The following is a 21,033-nucleotide window of genomic DNA, read 5'->3' on the forward strand; positions in this document are numbered from 1 at the left end:
TGTCCGCCGTGCGCTTTCAGTCGCGCATACGGCACGCGGCGTCAATATAGTGCCCTTGGACTTTATACGGAACCTCACGGCGACGACGACGGCGATAGTCACCTTGTGATAGCTAATCAATAATCGATCAATAAACAATAAATTCCGGCAATTGCTAAGGTTGACTTGGTAGTACTTAGTCTAGCCCAAATACGTGGTCAATACCTTGCGATAGCCAATCAATAGCTAATCAATAATCGATCAATAATCAATAAATTCCGGGAAATGCTGGAGATGACTTGGTAGTGCTTAGCCTAGCTCAAATACATTGCCAATACCTTGCGATAGCCTATCAATAGCTAATCAGTAATCGATCAATAATCAATAAATACCGGAAAATGCTGGGGATGACTTGGTAGTGATTAGCCTAGCCCAAATACGTGGCCAATACCTTGTGATAGCCAATCAAAAGGTAATCGATCAATAATCAATAAATTCCGGAAAAGCATAACGCGTATAAGGCCAGGACCAGCTAGGTGCCGATCAGCTTCGCTGTTTCTTTAGCTTTGTGCCACTTTTGCAAGCTGCTCTAATTTCTATTTAGTCACGCGTATGCATACACGCATACGTTGCACAAAAATGCATTCTTATAGGCATGGTTCTTGGAGCAGTGGCGGGGAGCAGTCTTGAAGTAAAGGCAGCGAGGAAACGTGCCAAACTGCTGTAGGTGGAGTTGGTTTCCATGTAGGCCCAAATCATTTGCCTAGATTACGTCCCTCGTGACAGTTTAAGTCTTAGCTATATTTTGGGGCATACAGTTGTTTTTACTTCGTTTTCTTTAATAAAGCATTCATTGGTTTACAAGAAAGTTGTGCTGTTATTTTTGTGGATAACAAATTTGGTCTCGCTAGCTGGCGTGTAACTGCCCCAGACCAAAGCGTTAAGCAAATAAAAGCAGCGATAAAATGTGCCAAGCTGCTGTATGGTAAAAGTAAACTGCGTGAAAGGTTTAGGAACGTGGTGGAAAATACTATGATGTCGTCGAGATAGCAAAGACAAGTCTTCCATTTTAAACCGTGCAGGACATTACCGTATATACTCGTGTAAGGGCCGCACTTTTTTTTCGAAATTTTTGCTTGGTGCGGCCCTTACACGAATGAGGCCGACGACAGCTCGCCAAAGGTCTATACTGTTTCCGCAGCAGTAGAAGTGTGCAAGAGAGTCACAAATGACATGCCAGGAATGTTTTTATTACGATTCCATGTCGCTATCGCTGTCCTTGCCCTCGGAAGAGCTTGCCTTGTCGTCTGCATCCCCCCAGAGACGATCATCATCAGTACCGTCCATGCTGTTCGAAATTCCAGTCAACTTGAACCTTTTCGCAACTGTTTCCAATGACACGGCACGCCACGCACTCAAAATCCACGCACACACTTGTTGGAGTGATGCCCGCTTCAGCCGGGACGTAGGGGCCTTCTGATGATGGCCTCCAGCCATCCATTCCGAGTAGCATCGGCGAAATTCCGTTTGGAAAGGACGGTTAATGCAGACGTCAAGCGGCTGCAGCACACTCAATAGCCCTCCAGGAATAACGGCCAAGTCCGTGCGAGTCGTGGCGAGTCGGTCCTTGACGCGGTCAGTCAAGTGGCCCCTGAAACTGTCCAGAACAAGGAGGGCTTTCCGTTGTAACAGGCCTCCAGGTCTGTTTGCCCATATGGTCTTGATCCAGTCTACGACAAGTTCCTCTCACATCCAACCTTTTTCCTGGGCACGTACGATGATTCCCTGAGGGAACTTTTCTTTATTGGTAGAGTCTTTCTTTTAAACACGACATACAGCGAAAGTTTTCAGCCATCTTCCGTGATGCACAGCATCACAGTGCATCTTTGACGTTCTGCGCCGGTCGTGCGCACAGACACACTTTTTGCGCCCCTTAAATCCACTGTGGTGCTTTCAGGTGCGTCGAACCACACAGGAGTCTGGTCCGCATTTCCGATTTGGGAGAGGTCGTACTCATGTTCCCTCCTGAGAGCATTCACAAAGCGATGGAATTTAATCACATGGCTTTCGTATTCACTTGGAAGTTTTTGACAAATCATCGTTCTGCGGCGGATAGAGAGCTGGTTCCGGTTCATAAACCGCGTAGCCCACCCCCGACTTGCCTTGAATTGTGCCTTGGGTATTTCCATGTGGCGAGCGATGTTCAGGGCTTTCACGCGTACCATGTCAGTTGATACAGCGTAGCTGTCATTTCGAGTGTCGATGACATGCTTGACGAGTTCGCCTTCGAGTTCCGGGTATTTGCACTTCTTGCCGCGAAACGCCTTTCGGGTCCTGTTCGTAGCGGCGAGGGCATCTTTCTGCTTTATCCAGTAAAGCACGTGCTTCTCGTCTACGTCGTACTTGCGTCCAGCTTCTCGCTTGCCGTGCTCCTCGGCATATTCAGTCACTTGCAGTTTAAGTGAAGCAGTGAACGATCTCAAATGCCGGCCCATCTTCCGTCACCTGCGCTGGCTCAAACAGGGCTCACTACTACTGACGGAGTGACACCAGTTCGCCGGCGACACAATGCAAATGATGCACCACACAAAGCAATCATGGCGTCGTACGCCAACGCTCAACCAACGCCTCCTAAGAGGTATTGGCTCAACCAGCTCAACGGCTTGACCGGCGGAAGCGGCAAACTGGCAGCGCCATCTAGCTTCGATTGAACTAACACACCGTTCTGGTGGGACTTTTCGAACTTTTTTTTGAAATTTCTCCTTTCAAAGTAGGGGTGCGGCCCTTACACAAGGGCGGCCCTTACACGAGTATATACGGTATCTATCATGCATTCGAAGGTGGCAGGCAGAGCCCAAAAAGCATCACATTAAACTCGTATAGCCCATCTGGGGTGGCAAAAGCGGTTTTCTCCTTGTCGGACTCTGACACCGATATTTGCCAGTAGCCCGATCTGAGATCAAGACTAAAAAAATATTCAGCAGCCTGTAGAGAATCTAGTTTGACGTCGATCCGTGGCAAAGGGTAAACACCCTTGCGCGTGATTTTGTTGAGGGCACGGTAATCGACACAAAAACATACTGAACCATCTTTCTTCTGCACTAGAACAACTGGAGAGGACCCGGGGCTCGAAGAAGGTCCTATTATATTGCGTCAAACCATGTCCGATACATTTTCCTCTATGATTTCGCGCTCCTTATGAGACACGCGATATGGCCGCCGGTGAGGAACGCTGTGAGGAATGCAGAGCCATGAGAGAAGCGAACAAGGCCAGGAGTAACAAGAATTTCTCTAGATAGCATAGGACCGTAGGGAAGCATGAGAACGTCGCCATCCCGAATGTCACTTGAACTGACACTTATAATTTCTTCTCTAGATGGCCAAAGAGCATAATCAGAGGAGGTGACGAGGTGCATGCGTTCTTCATAATCAGGAAGAGTGGCATGTGGCATTCAGGTGTACGAGTCGCTCACAACAAGAGATAGCAGCGGACGCCGAAGACAACAAATCCCATCCTCGTGGGAACACTCGGGAAACAGCAAAAACAATGTGATGACGTATTCTGTCAATGAATACTCGAACTGTACATTACGCGATGGGACGAAGACCGGCGTTGGAAGACCGCAATAAGGCGTCATCACTTTCCGGAGGCGGGAACAAAAGTCTGCCCGAATAATCGAAATGGTGGCACCTGTGTCAATGAGAGCTTTGACGACCACACCTTCTGCAAACACTAACAAGTTCAACGATAGCTCTGGAGGAATTGTACGCTGTCCGGTGGATGCAGTTTCCCCTCCTAAAACTGCATCGGATAGTTTTCCAAGTGGGCGTTGGAGACACGCGAAGCAGGTCGGAGAGGTGATACGGAACGACGACGTGGAGGTGACCTGCGGCGAGATTCTCGAGAATTGAGAGGCGTGTCAGTAGGGTACGGAGGAGAGAGTGATCGGTGAAATCAAGAGTGGTAGGTGGTTCTCTGGTAGCCCGTTGCTGGATGGACACGTGTTCGCTCTTCGGGTGTATAACCACGTTGCTCATCCTGCTGACGCCATTGACAGAACCAGGGAATATGCCCGCGGTAGCCACAGTAGTAGCAAATGGGTCGAGCAGTAAGTGGAGCGGTAAGGCAGTACGCGCACTTGTGGCGACAATAAAGCCACAGGGACATAGTGGTCCGTTGGTAGAGGGGCAGCGGGGACCGGAGAGAGCAACGAGATGCTGAGGCGATCTCTTGCTTGATTATCTCGCGTAAGCCGGTCGGAGAAGAGGCGCAGCCAGGTTCTGTCGCAGAGGAAGAGCACCACCCGTGAAGTTCCTCTCGAATGATATCACGTATGATCATGCGCAATTCTACTGCTGAAGGCAGACGAAGGTCTTTGTTATCTGTGCAGTAGGTGGTATGCGGCGACCCGAGCGGAGCTCCATTGAGAAAGGCTAGAGGTTTCGGGGAACGAAAAGCACCTTCTACCACTTAAAAGGAACCATTTATTCCAGCCGAGCTCGAGCTACGACGCAGAACAACAAGCTGTGCGACTGATGATGATCAATACAGATGAGGAATTTGTACAAGTGATGATGATGTGTAGAGATGAAGAAGAGTCAGTCATGGGTCGCGCTCACAATATAAACAGGTTATTTTCACAATTTATACACTTCAGGTCGCCAAACAAAAAATAAGAAATACCAGGTTGTTCATTGTTTTCAGCCTACTATGATGTTTTGATTGAGAAAGACATTCAGTTTCTTCTGTGAGGCATGCAGTAATTGCTGTGCCACATTATCTTGTTGCACAACACTGGACATGGTTGCCAACCGCTATTAAACCTCAGGAGAAATTAATAGCACAATGCATATTGTCACTTGTAGTAGTGGGGACAGTGTAAGAGCAGAGGCACAAAAAGAAAGAAGTGTGCATGCTAACCACCCCTGCTCGATAGTTAGCTCTCGCCTCCACTTTCTCCAGGGGCCAGCTGCTCTCAAAAAACGTCGTGAGGCCCCTTTGAAGACACGTGGCAAAGTGTTGGAGGTGCTATATGATCAGGCAAATACTGTTTTATTGCAAATAATTGATGCTTTAAAAAAAGTCGCAGTTTTGCCTGAAAGGCGAAGCATCAATTGCGAAAGCAAATTTACGAGTAGAGAGCTATACAGAGTAAGGATAGTATTTTTATCGGGTGCATAAACTTGGAAACATTCGCTTACTAACTGAAATAACAAGCATTGTATCAGCGTGCACAAGCAAACATGAATAGATCACACTCGATGACCGCAGACAACCACTGTTAAAACGCTGGCGTGAGCAAGTGCGGCAGCAGCAGCGACCAAAGGTTCGTGCGGTTTATCGCTTCAACGGAAACTGAGCGGCGAAAGCACAGCGCATACAAAGGTAGAAGCCGTGTGGAGAAAGCTTTCAAGATAAGGTGCACGCGACAGCCCTCAGCCGCGCAAAATGCAAGTACGCAGTTGCTGGCAGCGTAGATACCGTGTGCCCTCCCTCTTGTGCTGCCTTCCTGCTTTCCTCCTTTCGCATGGGAGATTGGGTCGCCAGTTCCCCTTGCGCCCAGTCGCAAGATAGGCATTTGGTGCCGCAGCTAAACGTCGTCTCCCTTCCCTCCCTCCCATCCCCCCACGGTCTTTTGCACAACAGAAGACATCGCGTTTGCTCTTCGCCGTGCATTCTCTCTCCATGAAAGCACACTTTCACTAGCACATACAGCATACGGCGTGCGGTGACAATTTTATCGCCGTTGGAATTTATATGGAACCTCACGGCAACTGCAGAAATGTGCTTGGAGTGTCCATATAATTGCTATCGCAATAAATATTGTCACACTATAACAGTATTGCACGAAACCTACTGAACTGATTTAATATTGTTACGGTGCAACCAAGAGTAGCGCCAGTTCGAAGCAGACGATTTGACGCGTAGAGGTAGATTCGGTCTTGTTAGCTATCGTGTCTATGTATCGTTGCCCCTCTTGTATATATTGTAAATACACCTGTATATGTGAACAAAAGGAGACACAATCTCCAATGCTATTCACTGCATGCTTAGAAGAAGTATTCAAGCTCTTAGACTGGGAAGGCTTAGAAGTGGGAATCAACGGCGAATGTCTCAGCAACCGTCGGTTTGCAGACGACATTGTCCTATTCAGCAACAATGGGGACGAATTACAGCAAATTATTGAGGACCTTAACCGAGAAAGTGTAAGAGTGGGGTTGAAGATTAATATGCAGAAGTCAAAGATAATGTTCAATAGTCTGGCAAGGGAACACGAATTCAGAATCGCCAGTCAGCCTCAAGATTCTGTAAAGGAGTACGTTTATCTAGGTAAGTTACTCACAGGGGACCCTGATCATGAGAAAGAAATTTATAGAATAATAAAATGAATAAATAAATAGTAAAATAAATAAATAAATAGAAAAAAAAGAAAAGTGTACAATCATTGCATTCTACTGGTGCTGACATATGGGGCAGAAACTTGGAGGTTAAGCTTGAGAACAAGTTAACGACTGCACAAAGAGCGATGGAACGAAATATGTTAGGCCTAACGTTAAGAGACGGGAAGAGAGCGGTGTGGATCAGAGAACAAACGGGGATCGCCGATATTCTTGTTGACGTTAAGAAGAAAAAGTGTGCGTAGGATGGATAACTGGTGGACCATTTAGAGTTACTGAATGGATACCAAGAGAAGAGAAGGGCAGTTAAGGACTGCAGAAATCTAGGTGGGGTGATGAAGTTAGGAAATTTGCAGGGGCAAGTTGGAATCAGCTAGCGCAAGGCAGCAGTAATTGGAGATCGCAGGGAGAGGCCTTCGTCCTGCAGTGGACATAAATATAGGCTGATGATGATTGAATCGTAAAAAGAAAATAAAGCCAAATATTGAATCGAAAATTGAATATAAGATAATTTAACACAAACCTTTATGCTTACAAATGCTTACATTACTTATGCGTACATTACTTGACAATAATGTCACGTAGTAGTGACGCTGAAGTAAACAGTCATAAAACTGTGTATGACGAAACTGATTCTTTATTGGGCGAACCTGTGCCCACAAAAGCAAGCAACACTCAAAGCACAACGAAAGCGGCGAACACAGTCGGCGGTCGTCGAAAATTTGATCAGCGGCGAAACGCGTCGGCTTTTATACCCGAGTCATCGAAGGTTCCAGAATAATCCCTGGTACGCCCGTGTCTTCAAGGAAGTTCTAGACAATTCGCGTCGCTCATACAATCAGATCACATAAGCGTCGGTGAAAACAGGCAACGGAAAGAAGCATCGATAACGTTCTAGAAACTTCCGATACAGGCGCGTCCTGCTCCGAGCGATAACGTTAACATTTGTTAGCCGGTGGAAAGCAGCCATCGGCGAAAGATAAACATGTATACGTGTCAATACCCTCCCCTTAAAAAGCATTGTCCCGATGCTACAAACAAACAGCAAAGCGAAAACAAAACGACGCGTAATAAATAAAGAAAATAACAAAGTAACAAAGGACCTATAAGCTCGTCAGCGGGCGTAGAAAGGATTAAGACGCACCACGTGGATGACTTCAGGACGTGCGCGGCGTCACTGGGGTTGCGAAATGCCGTCTGGCACGACCTCATAGTCCAGTGCGCCAATACGTCGGATGATCTTATAGGGTCCGAAATAGCGACGTAACAGTTTCTCACTAAGTCCTCGTCAGCGTATCGAAGTCCAGACCCAAACACGGTTGCCGGGCTGGTACTCGACGTAGCGTCGTCAAAGATTGTAGTGTTGGCTGTCGGTCCTCTGCTGGTTCTTGATGCGCAAGCGGGCAAGCTGTCGACCCTCTTCGGCACGCTGCAGATAGGTGGCAACGTCAAGATTTTCTTTGTCGGTGACGTCCGGTAGCATGGCGTCAAGCGTCGTTGCCGGGTTCCTTCCGTAGACCAGGTTGAACGGCGCCATGTGCGTCGTTTGTTGCACGGCAGTGTTGTATGCGAAGGTCACGTACGGAAGGATGGCATCCCACGTCTTGTATTCGACGTCGACGTACATTGCCAGCATGTCGGAGATGGTCTTCTTTAGGCGCTCGGTGAGGCCATTCGTCTGTGGGTGGTAGGCGGTGGTCCGGCGATGGCTTGTCTGGCTGTATTGCAGGATGGCTTGAGTTAGTTCTGCCGTAAAGGCCGTGCCTCTGTCGGTGATGAGGACTTCTGGGGCACCGTGACGCAGGAGGATGTTCTCAACGAAGAATCGGGCTACCTCAGCGGCACTGCCTTTGGGCAAGGCTTTTGTTTCGGCGTAGCGGGTGAGGTAGTCCGTAGCTACGACGATCCATTTATTCCCGGACGGCGATGTCGGAAAAGGCCCCAGTAAGTCCATCCCGATGTGCTGGAACGGTCGGCGAGGTGGCTCGATCGGCTGTAGAAGTCCGGCTGGCCTTGTCGGCGGTGTTTTGCGTCGCTGACAGTCTCGGCATGTCCTTAGGTAATGGGCGACGTCGGCAGAGAGGTGAGGCCAGTAGTATTTTTCTTGTATCCTCGCGAGCGTGCGGGAAAAACCGAGGTGCCCAGCCGTTGGGTCGTCATGGAGAGCTTGCAGAACCTCTGGACGCAGTGCTGAGGGTACCACGAGGATGTAGTTGGCTCGGAGAGGCGAGAAGTTCTTTAGAAGAATGTCGTTTTGCAAGAAAAATGAGGCCAATCCTCGCGTGAACACCTTCGGCACAATGACGGTCTTGCCTTCCAGGTAGTCTACAAGGCTCCTTAGTTCCGTGTCGGCTCGCTGTTGTTCGGCGAATTCGTCGGTACTGATCGGTCCCAAGAAAGTGTCGTCATCCTGGTCGTCCTGTGGTGGCGGTTCGACGGGGGCGCGAGACAAGCAGTCGGCGTCAGAGTGCTTTCGCCCGGACTTGTAAACGACGGTGATGTCGAATGCTTGAAGTCTCAGACTCCATCGTGCGAGGCGACCTGAAGGATCCTTCAAGTTAGCTAGCCAACACAAGGCGTGGTGGTCGCTCACAACTTTAAAGGGCCTGCCATAGAGGTAGGGGTGAAACTTTGATGTAGCCTAGATGATGGCGAGGCACTCCTATTCTGTTGTGGAATAATTTGCTTCCGCCTTCGATAGCGACCGGCTAGCGTAACTTACAACCCTTTCTAGTCCGTCAGTCCTCTGCACAAGCATGGCGCCGAGTCCTACGCGGCTTGCGTCGGTGTAGACTTCGGTATCGGCGTTTTCGTCGAAATGCGCAAGTATTGGCGGCGATTGCAGGCGTCGCTTTAGTTCTTCAAACGCTTCGACTTGCGCCGTCTCGCACTTGAACTCGATGTCGGCCTTCGTGAGATAAGTCAGTGGCTCAGCGATCCGTGAAAAATCCTTGACGAAGCGCCTGTAATAGGCGCACAGTCCAAGAAATCTACGGACTGCCTTCTTGTCAGCGGGCGGAGGAAAGTTGGAGATGGCCGCAGTTTTCTGAGGTTCGGGGCGCACTCCAGACTTGTTGATGACATGGCCCAAAAACAAGAGCTCCTTATATGCGAAGCGGCACTTTTCTGGCTTTAACGTGAGTCCGGAGGTTTTGATTGCTTGAAGAACTGTTTCAAGGCGCCGCAGGTGTTCTTCGAAGCTTGAGACAAACACGACGTCGTCCTAATAGACGAGGCAAGTCTGCCACTTCAAGCCTGCCAGTACTGTATCCATGACGCGTTGGAAAGTCGGATGTGCCGAGCAAAGACCACAGCATGACCTTGAACTCAAACAGTCCGTCTGGTGTTATAAAGGCAGTCTTCTCCCGGTCCCTCTCGTCGACTTCGATTTGCCAGTAGCCGGTTTTGAGGTCCATCGACGAAAAATACTTTGCGTTGTAGAGTCGATCCAAGGCGTCGTCAATCCGTGGGAGGGGGTATACGTCCTTCTTCGTGAGCTTGTTGAGGCGACGATAATCGATGCAGAAACGTAGGGTTCCATCCTTCTTCTTCACTAACACCACGGGGGACGCCCATGGACTCTTGGACGGCTGGATGATGTCGTCGCATAGCATTTCGTCGACTTGTTGCCTTATGGCCTCGCGTTCGCGCACTGAAACTCGGTACGGGCTCTGACGGATTGGGCGGACATATTCGTCGGTTATAATGCAGTGCTTGGCGACAGGGGTTTGTCCAACTTTCGACGACGACGAGAAGCAGTCCTTGTATTGCAGGAGCAGAGCTTTTAGCTGTTCTTTCTTATGCCTGGGAAGGTTCTGGTTGACGTCGAAAGTTGGTTCAGATACTATAGTCGTCGTTGCAGGTGCACTGGAATCCATGAAGGCGAAAGCACTGCTGGCTTGTACTATTTCGTCGATGTAGGCGACCATGGTGCCTTTGTTAATGTGCTTGTATCCGGGGCTGAAGTTCGTGAGCATCACCCTTGCTTTCCCTACACGTAGCTCAGCTATGCCTCTAGCGACACAAATTTCACGGTCGAGCAGTAAGTGATGATCGCCCTTGATGACGCCCTCCATGTCCGCAAGCACTTCGTTACCGACGGAAATCATTACGCTGGAGCGAGGCGGAACGGTGACTTGTTCTTCAAGCATATTCAAGGCATGGTAACTTATGCTTGTATCTGGTGGTATCGCGTTGTGTGTTGAAAGCGTTATCGACTTGTACCTTAAGTCGATGACTGCACCGTGTTGATTTAGAAAGTCCATGCCTAGGATGACATCCCTGGAGCAGCAGTGCTGCAGGATTACGAAGTTCGCCGGGTAAGTGCGGTTGTTTACCGTGACTTGCGCTGTGCAGATTCCAGTCGGCGTTATTAGGTGGCCTCCCGCTGTCCGGATATCGGGTCCTTGCCAGGCTGTTTTCACCTTCTTGAACTTGGCGGCGAACGCGCTACTGAAGACGGAATAGTCGGCACCAGTGTCGACGAGAGCGGGGACGTTATGACCATCGATGAGCACGTCTAGATCCGTAGACCGGCGTCTGGCGTTGTGGTTAATTCGTGGCATCGGATCACAGCTGCGTCGGCTTGCTTGCTGCTGCTACGTCGCGTCGGAAGGTCATCTTTCTGCGGTGAAGTGCTGTCAAGGCTGTTGCTAGGCGGCGTGCTGATATCTCGTCGTGATGATTCGCGAATCGGCGGCGGCGGCGGCGGAGGATCTTCGGCATTGCGTTGTACAGCAACCGCACCTCCATCGGTTGCTGCCTTTAGTTTCCCGGGTAAGGGCTCGGAGATCGGCCCCGGGTGGGACCGGGGTACTGACGGCGATGCGGCGAGATGTAGCGGCCCGGTGACGGCGAGCATGAGGGTCGTCGTGGTTGCTACTGGGCTCCGGCGAGGTAGTCGGCAATGACACGTGGTCGCTCGCCAAGCTGTGGACGCGGCGCGTTGACGGCGAACCCTCGTAGGCCCATCTCGCAGTATGGGCATCGGCGGTAGACATGGCCGGCTTCCCCGCAGTGATAGCAGAGCGGGCGGTGGTCAGGGGCACGCCAAATGTCTGTCTTCCTTTGGTAGCTGCGCTGGGCGACGGGCGGGCGTGCTGGCGGCGGCGGCGGTGGACGACGGAACTGCGGCGTTACGGGGGCCCTGGCGCGAGCGCGGAAGGAGGCCTTCATGACGGGCGACGGCGGCGTAGGTCGTCGCTTCCGGCTGGGGTTGCGGTGATTCGGGAAGTCCTAGCGATTGCTGGACTTCCTACCGCACGATATCGGCGATGGAAGCAACTTGAGGCTGCGACGACGGTAGCAACTTCTGCAGCTCTTCGCGTACTATCGTCCTGATGGTGTCTCGTAGGTCGTGGGGGAGTCCTTGGACTTCGGCGTACTGTGGCGTCGAACGGCGATTGTGTTGCCGGTTGTGCATGTCCAGTGCTTTCTCGATTGTCGTAGCCTCCGAGAGAAAGTCTTGAACTGTCGTTGGTGGATTCCGCACAAGTCCGGCGAATAGCTCCTGCTTAACTCCCCGCATTCTTGTCTTCTGGCATAGCGGGGTCGGCGTGCCGGAGTAATCGAGTCATTTCTTCAGTGTACATACCGATGCTCTCATTCGGGAGCTGTACACGGTTTTCCAGCAAGGCTGCAGCTCTTTCTTTGCGGACGACGCTAGTGAAGGTGTCCAGGAATGCGGCTCGGAAGAGGTCCCAGGTTGTTAGTGCACGCTCCCTATTCTCGAACCAGGTTCTGGCGCCGTCTTCAAGCGAGAAGTAAACATGGCGCAGCTTGTCGTCGCAGTCCCACTTGTTGAACGTAGCGACCCGGTCGTATGCCTCCAGCCAGCTTTCGGGGTCTTCACATGGCGAACCGCGGAAAGTCGGCGGCTCCCTGGGTTGTTGCATCACGATTGCAGATGTTGGCGCAGGGGCTGTCATGGTAGCTGCTGCCGAGGTTGTGACTTTTGTCCTCTTGGTCTTCTCGGGAAGAAGTCCGTACTCCGAGGGTTGGTTTTGTAGCCTCAGGCTAGCTCGATGCTCCGGGACAACGTTGGTACTCTCTTCGGGGTTCGGGCTTGTATCACGGCTTTTCGGGGGCGTCCGCTGCATGGGCACAAAAGCACCTCCACCAAATGTCACGTAGTAGTGACGCTGAAGTAAACAGTCGTAAAACTGTGTATGACGAAACTGATTCTTTATTGGGCGAACCTGTGCCCACAAAAGCAAGCTACACTCAAAGCACAACGAAAGCGGTGAACATAGTCAGCGGTCGTCGAAAATCTGATCAGCGGCGAAACGCGTCGGCTTTTATACCTGAGTCATCGAAGGTTCCAGAATAATCCCTGGTACGCGCGTGTCTTCAAGAAAGTTCTAGACAATTCGCGTTGCTCATACAATCAGATAACATAAGCATCGGTGAAAACTGGCAACGGAAAGAAGCATCGATAACGTTCTAGAAACTTCCGATACAGGCGCGTCCTGCGCCGAGCGATAACGTTTAACATTTGTTAGCCGGTGGAAAGCGGCCATCGGTGAAAGATAAACATGTATACGTGTCAATAATCTTGATAGCTATCAGTAATTTAGGTACCTATTATTCCAGATAGATAGTACGCTCTACTCCTGCACTGATAATGTGGGAACCCTCGGGTCCCATAACCGCCACACGGGCAGCGAACGTCGCGTCACGCGCATGCGTGCCAGGGAGAGTTGGGAGAGGGGAAACTTTCCTTCCGCGGGCGGCGCACAGGAATCGCAAGCGCTATCAGCGCCACCGGGTGGGTCATGCGAGATCCCGCTGATATCGCCCGGGTCTCTTTTGGTCTCCAGCAAGCGGCGACGGCGGAAGTCTCCGCCGCCGCTCCCGTATTCCCGCACGTGGTTAGTCAACCGCGTTCTTGCCGCGGCAAACGCCGCGGCCCCCCCCGTATTCCCCAGTTGGTAAGTCGGAAGCCCTTCTTTACCTAGTGTATTATTCTCTTCAAGGGAACCCTCAGCGATGTCAACTATAGCTAGCTGGCCTGCTCGAAGTGTTAGTTGCAGTCGTAATAAACGCTTTCCGAGTGTACACGTGGTTGTCGTCTATTGTTTCCTCGAGCTTGTACCGGACCGCGGTTGATGCGCAGGCATGCGCCAACCGCGGGGCTCGGTGTGTCGAGGCAGAGCGCCATTGGCATCCCCCCATATCCCGACATTTTGGCGTTCCCAACGTGGGGCAAGCTCTTGGAAAACGGTACGACGATCGGTTCGGTGCGATGAAGGCTTTGTCCGGACCAGCGTTAGGCCTCACCCAAAGGCGTGATTGCTAGCTAGATTGGGCTTGTGCTTTCTTGAAGGCGAGTTAACGCTGCGCCAGTGTCGCCGAACTCGTGTAGACACTGAGATTTACAGCGAGTTTTCTCCTAAGAGTACGCCCGAAGCGAGTGAGTGCAGCAGCCGACGCGGTGGTCTATTTTCCCTGTACATATGTAAATAGCCTCTTTTCTGTCTTTGGCTCTGGGAACCGGGCGCCGGAAACGCTGGCTAGGACGTCAGCGGGGCGCAGTCCCAGGAGTCAGCTCGAAAGCTGCGTGTTAAGCAGCGAGCGGGGCCCGCTTAGCTAGGCCTGCATCTCCTCGCGGCGGCTCATTGGAACCCTTTACGGGTCTTTTGTGGCATTGGTATCCGTCATGGACGCGATTAGGCCTAAGGCTCTGCGGAGCTGCCGGTCACATGTTCGAAGACAACCATGCCGTGACATTTAGCGGGTGCAACCGGATTCGCTAGTTCTACTGTACTCGCCCGAGCGGAGAAACCTCGTTCGAAATAGAAAGCTTATTTTGTTCAGTTGATCTCAATATTTTGCGAGCGGAATAACCGAAATCTCGAGGGACCAGAGAGCGCTTTGTTCATACGAGCATTGCCCACTTTCGCGCTGCATCGGACCGGAAAAATTCGGTCGAAGCGAATAACTTCATTCAAACGAACTGGATTGTTCGTTTTTTTTTTTTTTCGCGTTGACGCATAAAGCTACGCAATAGACGGGTGGTTCAGCATCGTGTCAGATGGCCGACGCTGCGGCGGCCTCTACTGCCTTAATTCTAAGTGTGTGTGGAGTGCATTTGAGCGACTTTGCAGAACGAGTGCAGCCGCCTCGACTTGCTATTGCTGCCATGGTCCACGTCTCTGCCTGCTGTTTCGGCCCCTCCCTGTTCGCGGCCCGATGCAGCAGCACATGGCAGCCACGAGGAGGGAGGCCTACCATCATACTCCCACGAGGGTGCGTCGGTGCGAGGTTCATCGTGCCGGCATGCGCGCCGCTTCGAGAAAGTCCTGGCCCGCTGTTCCCGGCTGGACATTGCGGCGTGCATCTTGAGGGCAAGCCATCTTCAGCCCCGTCATCGTCAACCACTGTGATGGCTGCCACATGTGGGCGGCCGCCACACAGGACAGTGCTGCCTATCAACGTGGATTTGGACATTTCCTGCCAGAGTTTACCATCGCATCTGCCCGGATACTTTGTCAAGGCCGTCGTTCCAGCGATTCCTCCGCCGTAGGGCAATATTTAAGGGTGGAGGGATGTGGGAATCCTCGGGTCCCATAACCGCCGCACGGGCAGCGAATGTCGCGTCAAGCGCATGCGTGCCAGGGAGAGTTGGGAGAGGGGAAACTTTCCTTCCGCGGGCGGCGCACGGGAATCGTAAGCGCTATCAGCACCACCGGGTGGGTCATGCGAGATCCCGCTGATATCGCCCGGGTCTCTTTTGTCCCCAGCAAGCGGCGATGGCGAAGGTCTCCGCCGCCGCTCCCGATTCCTGCACGTGGTTAGTCAACCGCGTTCTTGCCGCGGCAAACGCCGTGGCCGCCCATATTCCCCAGTTGGTAAGTTGGAAGCCCTTCTTTACCTAGTGTATTATTCTCTTCGAGGGAACCCTCAGCGATGTCAACTATAGCTAGCTGGCCTGCTCGAAGTGAGTTGCAGTCGTAATAAATGCTTTGCGAGTGTACACGTGGTTGTCGTCTATTGTTTACTCGAGCTTGTACTGGACTGCGGTTGATGCGCAGGCATGCGCCAACCGCGGGGCTCGGTGTGTCGAGGCAGAGGGCCGTTGGCATCCCCCCATATCCCGACAATAACAACTCAGTTCACTTACGAAGGTGTGGAAAATGCCATGGGTTACGAAACAGTGTTCACAAGAAATACGCAAATCACTGTTCTTATCACACATAAACTATTTTAATCTTGTCTGTGGCACTACAATGCTTTCTAATATCAATACTCTGCATAGAATGCAGAAATAGGCTGTACGTTGTATCCTAGACGTTCCTTATTTTATGCCAACTAGTCCTCTATTTGAAAAGCTGAATTTGCTATCTGTGCCCAACATTTACAAAAACATGTTAATACAAAGCTATATGACCGGTATTAAAAAAAGCAACGACACCCTAAAACGTATATCTAACTTGGTACCAAAGCATAAAACGGTCAATACAAGGAGCTCGGAAATGTGGGAGTTACCGAGGTCTAGAACAAGTTACAGTTAAACCTCGATATAACAAAATAGACAAATTCCCGAAAAACTTTGTTATAAAGAGGATTTCGTTATATGCAGGTTCGGCATGAAAATTCGAAAAAGAAACGCTTACGGTATTTACTCCATTCTTACCGCTTACCGATGATGTCGTAGCGTCGTATAAGGCCTGTTTATAGTCCGATGTTATCGGCACGTCGGCGAGCGTCGTTTGCAGCCAGTCAGGCTACGCCGGTTGCGTTCAGCCAGCCGAAATGCCATATCCTCTATACTCCTACTCATGCGCCGTCGGCTGTTATCTTCAGAGCATGCGCAGAATGATCCCCAGCCCGCACGTCGCTTTGAACGGCTGTCTGCGGCTGTCGGCGAAGCGGCTTGGGCACCTTTATATGTTCGCACGAAATGGCATTGTGGGTCGGCGCAGTCGGCGCGACCAACGCGCGAATGGGCCAGGAGCCAATTCGGCGGCGGGTGCGTCGGAAGCCGCCGGTTACGTTGGCTGCGCCGGTGCGCTCGACTATAGAGGGGGTCGTTTTCGCCAACGTGACGTAGCTCTCGCGCGCTCGCGTTACTTCGGACTATAAACAGCCGTATAGTGTCACCTAGTGTCAAGTTAGTGAAGTGAAGTGCCAAGACTTGCGCAGCAACCAAAGATTGGCGCTGCCAGCGTGTTGAAAAAAAATGTTTTTTTTTATTTTCTTCGGCAACATCAACGGGAAAAGGAGAGGGCTAGCTTGGCGGGCTAGGCCAGCTGCAGCAAGCGGCGGGATCAGGTATGAATGAAGGGAGGGGGAAAGGTCGCGCCCACGGCGGCAAGATCACCGAGTTGAGGGATGCAGGCCCGCCTCGCGCACGCTCGCACGCACGCACTTGTGCGCTCGCTGTCGCCTCGCGGTCGGCGTGAATTCGAGCGCGCCAAGCGCGAACCCGCCGCTTCGCATTCCGTCGCGGCGGAGAAGGTGCTTCCAGTTGCTGCTCGCACAAAAATGACAAAATTTGGTGCGAAATCTCTAGGTTGTCGGCGGGGGAAATTAGTTATTTCTAGGGGGTCTCCCGCTGCCACTTCCTTACGTAAAGGTCTCAAATACGTGTGCTTTTATGGAGTAATGGCGGGGAATAGAAAAACTTAGTTATATCCAGGAATTCGGTATATGTAGTTTCATTATAAGCAGGTTTGACTGTATACCTATCAAATGCTACGTTTTCAACTACCTTACCATTTAAACAAGGCAAACATAACCTAATGCTTTGTTTTTTATGCTAGTATAAACATGTATCTAAATAGAAGTGTGTATGCAAACGTTCTTTCTTTGATGCAGTGCATTTTCTGTATAATAATTATTTTTGTTTTACCTTTGTACTATGTGTATCAAGACCTTCTGTATATGAAGCTGTATAAACTATTCCATATATTGTGCCCCATAAAAGCTTTTATAAAGCTTTTGTATAAAGCTTGTGTATATAGTGTTGCATTTCTTACTGTTAAGTTTTTGTTTTTGTTGTTGTTGTTTTTTTGTGATGTATTTTGCAAGTACTAGCTGTACTTCTAAAAAAGAACTACTCAATATGTATGTCATATGCTTTACTTTATGTGCTTTACTTCCTCATGGTAATCCTGATAATGGCTTCACAGTTATTAGTGTGGACATTCTATTTCTCTATTTTCTTGTGTTAAACTGTGTTTATCCTTTGTTGTTTTGTTGCTGCCTTTAAAATGGGGCCATGGACCATGTCAAGCCTTGCTGGCTTTTTGTTCACGGTCCTCAACATCTGTTGTATGTTGGAATAAATTTTGATTTGATTTGAACTATGAGATCGCACAACTACAAGACCGCACAGAGTGATGGAACGAAAAATGCTGGCGTAACGTTAAGAGATAGGAAGACAGCAGTGTGGATCAGTGAGCAAACGGGGATAACCTATGTTCTAATTGACATTAAGAAAATAAAATGGAGCTGGGCAGGCCACGTAATGCGTAGGATGGATAACCGGTGGACCGTTACGAGTTACAGAATGGGTGCCAAGAGAAGGGAAGTGCGGTCGAGGACAACAGAAAACTAGGTGGGGTGATGAAATTAGGAAATTTGCAGGTGGAAATTGGAATCGGCTTGCGCAAGCCAGGGGTAATTGGAGATCACGAGGAGAGGCCTTCGTCCTGCAGTTGACATAGAATATAGGCTAATGATGATGATGATGATACAAAATACAATAAATGAACCCTGAAATATGTAAATACAGGCACAATTATATGTTTTTTGGAGTCAAGCCATATATAGGACAGTCTTTAATGCACCAAGGCCTCGCAGAGAATGGCCTGGTATATTGCTGTAGCATGAAAAATTGCACATGATCAAGAAGCTTTGGGAAATGTATACAGTGGAATCTCGATGATACGAATCTCATGGGGTCAAGAAAAATATTTGTATCATCGAAACACAATAAAACTAGCTAAATTAAGGGGGGGTGTGTGGATCAGATCGCGAAAGTTGCGAGAAAAATCGATTTTTGAAAACCAAGTGTTTCGGTATCTGCAACGCGTAATCTACGCTGTATGAAAATGGTTTGGCTGAAAATGCACTAAAAGTGGCCGAAAAAGAATTATTCGTCAGTGCGCAGGGCGGGAAAACAGCTTTAAATCGCGCAAAATCACCGCAGTTCACGGAGACATATCTCGTATTTACCGCCACCGAGCGCCGCCATCTTGGTATCATTCGTAAGCTCAAAGTTCGCCGTTCCGCTTCTCAATTCGTCCGTCGTCGCCATCTTGTAACAAACGCACAAACACAAAAGTGCATGTCTGTGATAGGTAGTCACACGGGGCCTCCGATTGGCTGCCGTGCTGAAAGGCGTCTCTCCATTGGTTGCTGCTGTGGCAGGAGCAAGGTGGCAACCGCAGTTGTCTGTTTCGTAAACCACGCTGGCGTCTTAGCTTGACGCGCAGAATTCAGATTACTGAGCGCTCCCAGGTTAGTGATGGATCGTCGCTCGTTGGAGAAGAAATTTTTGACGAAGCACGCCTTCGGAATACGGAAGCGCAAGCCTCCTACGGCGATTAGCAGGACAAGTGCAGGAGCACCCCACTGAATGTGCCGCGCTACCTTGGACCATGGATTACGTGCTGCGCTATCTTGTACCGTGTGACTCCAGCAGCCAAACCGACAATCACCCTGTGCCATCAGCACAAATAACGCAGTCGACGGAAAACGCGCCAACGGAGGCTCCCATTCCTTGGTGTACGGCCGCGCGAATCAGCCCAGATCGTATCTCGGTAGACATAGCTCGCTGTGACTAGGCAAAATGGCGCAAACAGAAAGAACACTCGGACACAAGCAGCCACTCGGTCCAATGGCACGCGGAGTACAAGCGACGCGGACCATACGTGCGCGTTGTTCCTCCAAGGAACTCGGACGATCGTTGGTGTTGGCATCTTCGCATTGGCGGCCATCGTCAGGCGTAGCAGTCAGAGGCGTCGGGGCTTTGGCATGGTGGACGCTGACGACGATTTGCAACCTCTGATTGGTGGACACCAGTGTCGCGGCGCCGATCTTCTAGCATCGGAATCTCCGCGCATCGGGACGTGTCACCCTGTTTGCAACTGACGCTTTTGAGGCACTTGATGCATTGGAGTATGCCAACGCATGCCGGTGGACGCATGCCGGTGGTTGGGCCTTAAGACTAAGTGTTGTTCCTTCAAACTACGACTTCTTACAAACTGTCGTTTCAAAGAATGCGCTAGAGGTGCTTTGAAAGCAGCAGGTCCCACCTAAGTTGAGGTCAGTAAAGTGCCGCATAAATGATTCCCAGTGGTTGCTGAAAACCGCTGCGGGATCCATCTGGTGTTTTTCAGGATATATAATTTGTGTGCAGGCAAGTGGTGCACCTGCTGTCTAGCGTTCCACGCTCAAGCTATGCGGAGCTGCTCACAGAAGCAAGCAGTGGCGAAGAGGGCAGCTTTGAAGGCTACAACGTAGACGCAGTGGCTGCGCTGGTTGCCTACCTGGAACGTAGACTTGACGAGGTGGGTCATCCTCGAGCACAACTCCTCCTCTTCACATATTCAAGGCAATTGGCAAAAGTTTTTTTTATGTGATGGTAAAACTACAAAAAAGACTTCTTCTGATTCTTCTGTGCTCTCGATTGTAACCGCGCAATTATATTACCGCCCAAATATTAAAAAAAAACACAGCATATCCGCAAGGTGAATGATGATGATGGAGCGAAGCTCCGGAGGGATCATCAGTAAACCGTGAATATTCCGAGTAATTCGCCCAGTATATGATCAAGTAAACACGTGAGAAACAGCGTGTGTATATATATACAATACGTTTTATTTTCTTAGACGCTTCTTCTTAGATGCTTGGTTTGCGGAGTCCCTTCATGACCACGGCTTTGTGGTCCGTGAAATGAAGGGATAACAGTTGGATAACGCCGCTGCTTCGCGTTCGCGAACGCCTGAGTCTTCGCGCCGCAGCCGTGCTGCTTCTGCCTCTTGTTCTCGCACTACGAGGTCTTCGCGCCGCCGTCGCGCTGCCTGTCGTGAAGCCGCGGCCTCGCGGGCTCTCACCGCGAGATTCTGCCTGCGAGCGCGTGCGGCCGCCGCCTTCCGTGCTCTCCGCTCCGCAGCCTTGTCTTCCATCCGGCGACTCCGAGCGAAAGAGAAAGCGCGCCAAGAGCGAGCACCTTTTATTATAACACCCCCTAGCGGTAACCCGTCGCACTGCATTGTAGCGCACCGCCGCCGCCTTCCGCGCTCTCCGCTACTACGGGGTCTTCGCGCCGCCGCCGCGCTGCCTGTCGTGAAGCCGCGGCCTCGCGGGCTCTCACCGCGGAATTCTGCCTGCGAGCGCGCGCCGCCGCCGCCTTCCGTGCTCTCCGCTCTGCAGCCTTGTCTTCCATCCAGCGACTCCGAGCGAAAGAGAAAGCGCGCCAAGAGCGAGCACCGTTTATTATAACACCCCCTAGCGGTAACCCGTCGCACTGCATTGTAGGGCGCTGCCGCCGCCTTCCGCGCTCTCCGCTCCGCAGCCTTGTCTTCCATCCGGCGACTTCGAGCGAAAGAGAAAGCGCGCCAAGAGCGAGCACCTTTTATTATAACACCCCTAGCGGTAACCCATCGCACTACATTGTAGGTTTTCTCATCAACTATACGAAAAACT

General features: G+C 50.8%; 1 protein-coding gene across 1 annotated transcript in view; it reads left to right on the forward strand.

Moving 5' to 3' along the window:
• LOC119451030 (synembryn-A) overlaps positions 1-21,033 on the forward strand; it is a 251,017-nt gene that overhangs the window by 168,861 nt on the left and 61,123 nt on the right. Inside the window, exon 10 of the mRNA XM_037714460.2 lies at positions 19,745-19,895. Within this exon, the coding sequence (XP_037570388.1) occupies positions 19,745-19,895 (151 nt within the window). The remainder of the gene's footprint in view (positions 1-19,744; positions 19,896-21,033) is intronic.

The sequence above is a fragment of the Dermacentor silvarum genome, chromosome 4 (assembly GCF_013339745.2).
Source record: "Dermacentor silvarum isolate Dsil-2018 chromosome 4, BIME_Dsil_1.4, whole genome shotgun sequence".
Lineage (NCBI taxonomy): Eukaryota > Metazoa > Arthropoda > Arachnida > Ixodida > Ixodidae > Dermacentor > Dermacentor silvarum.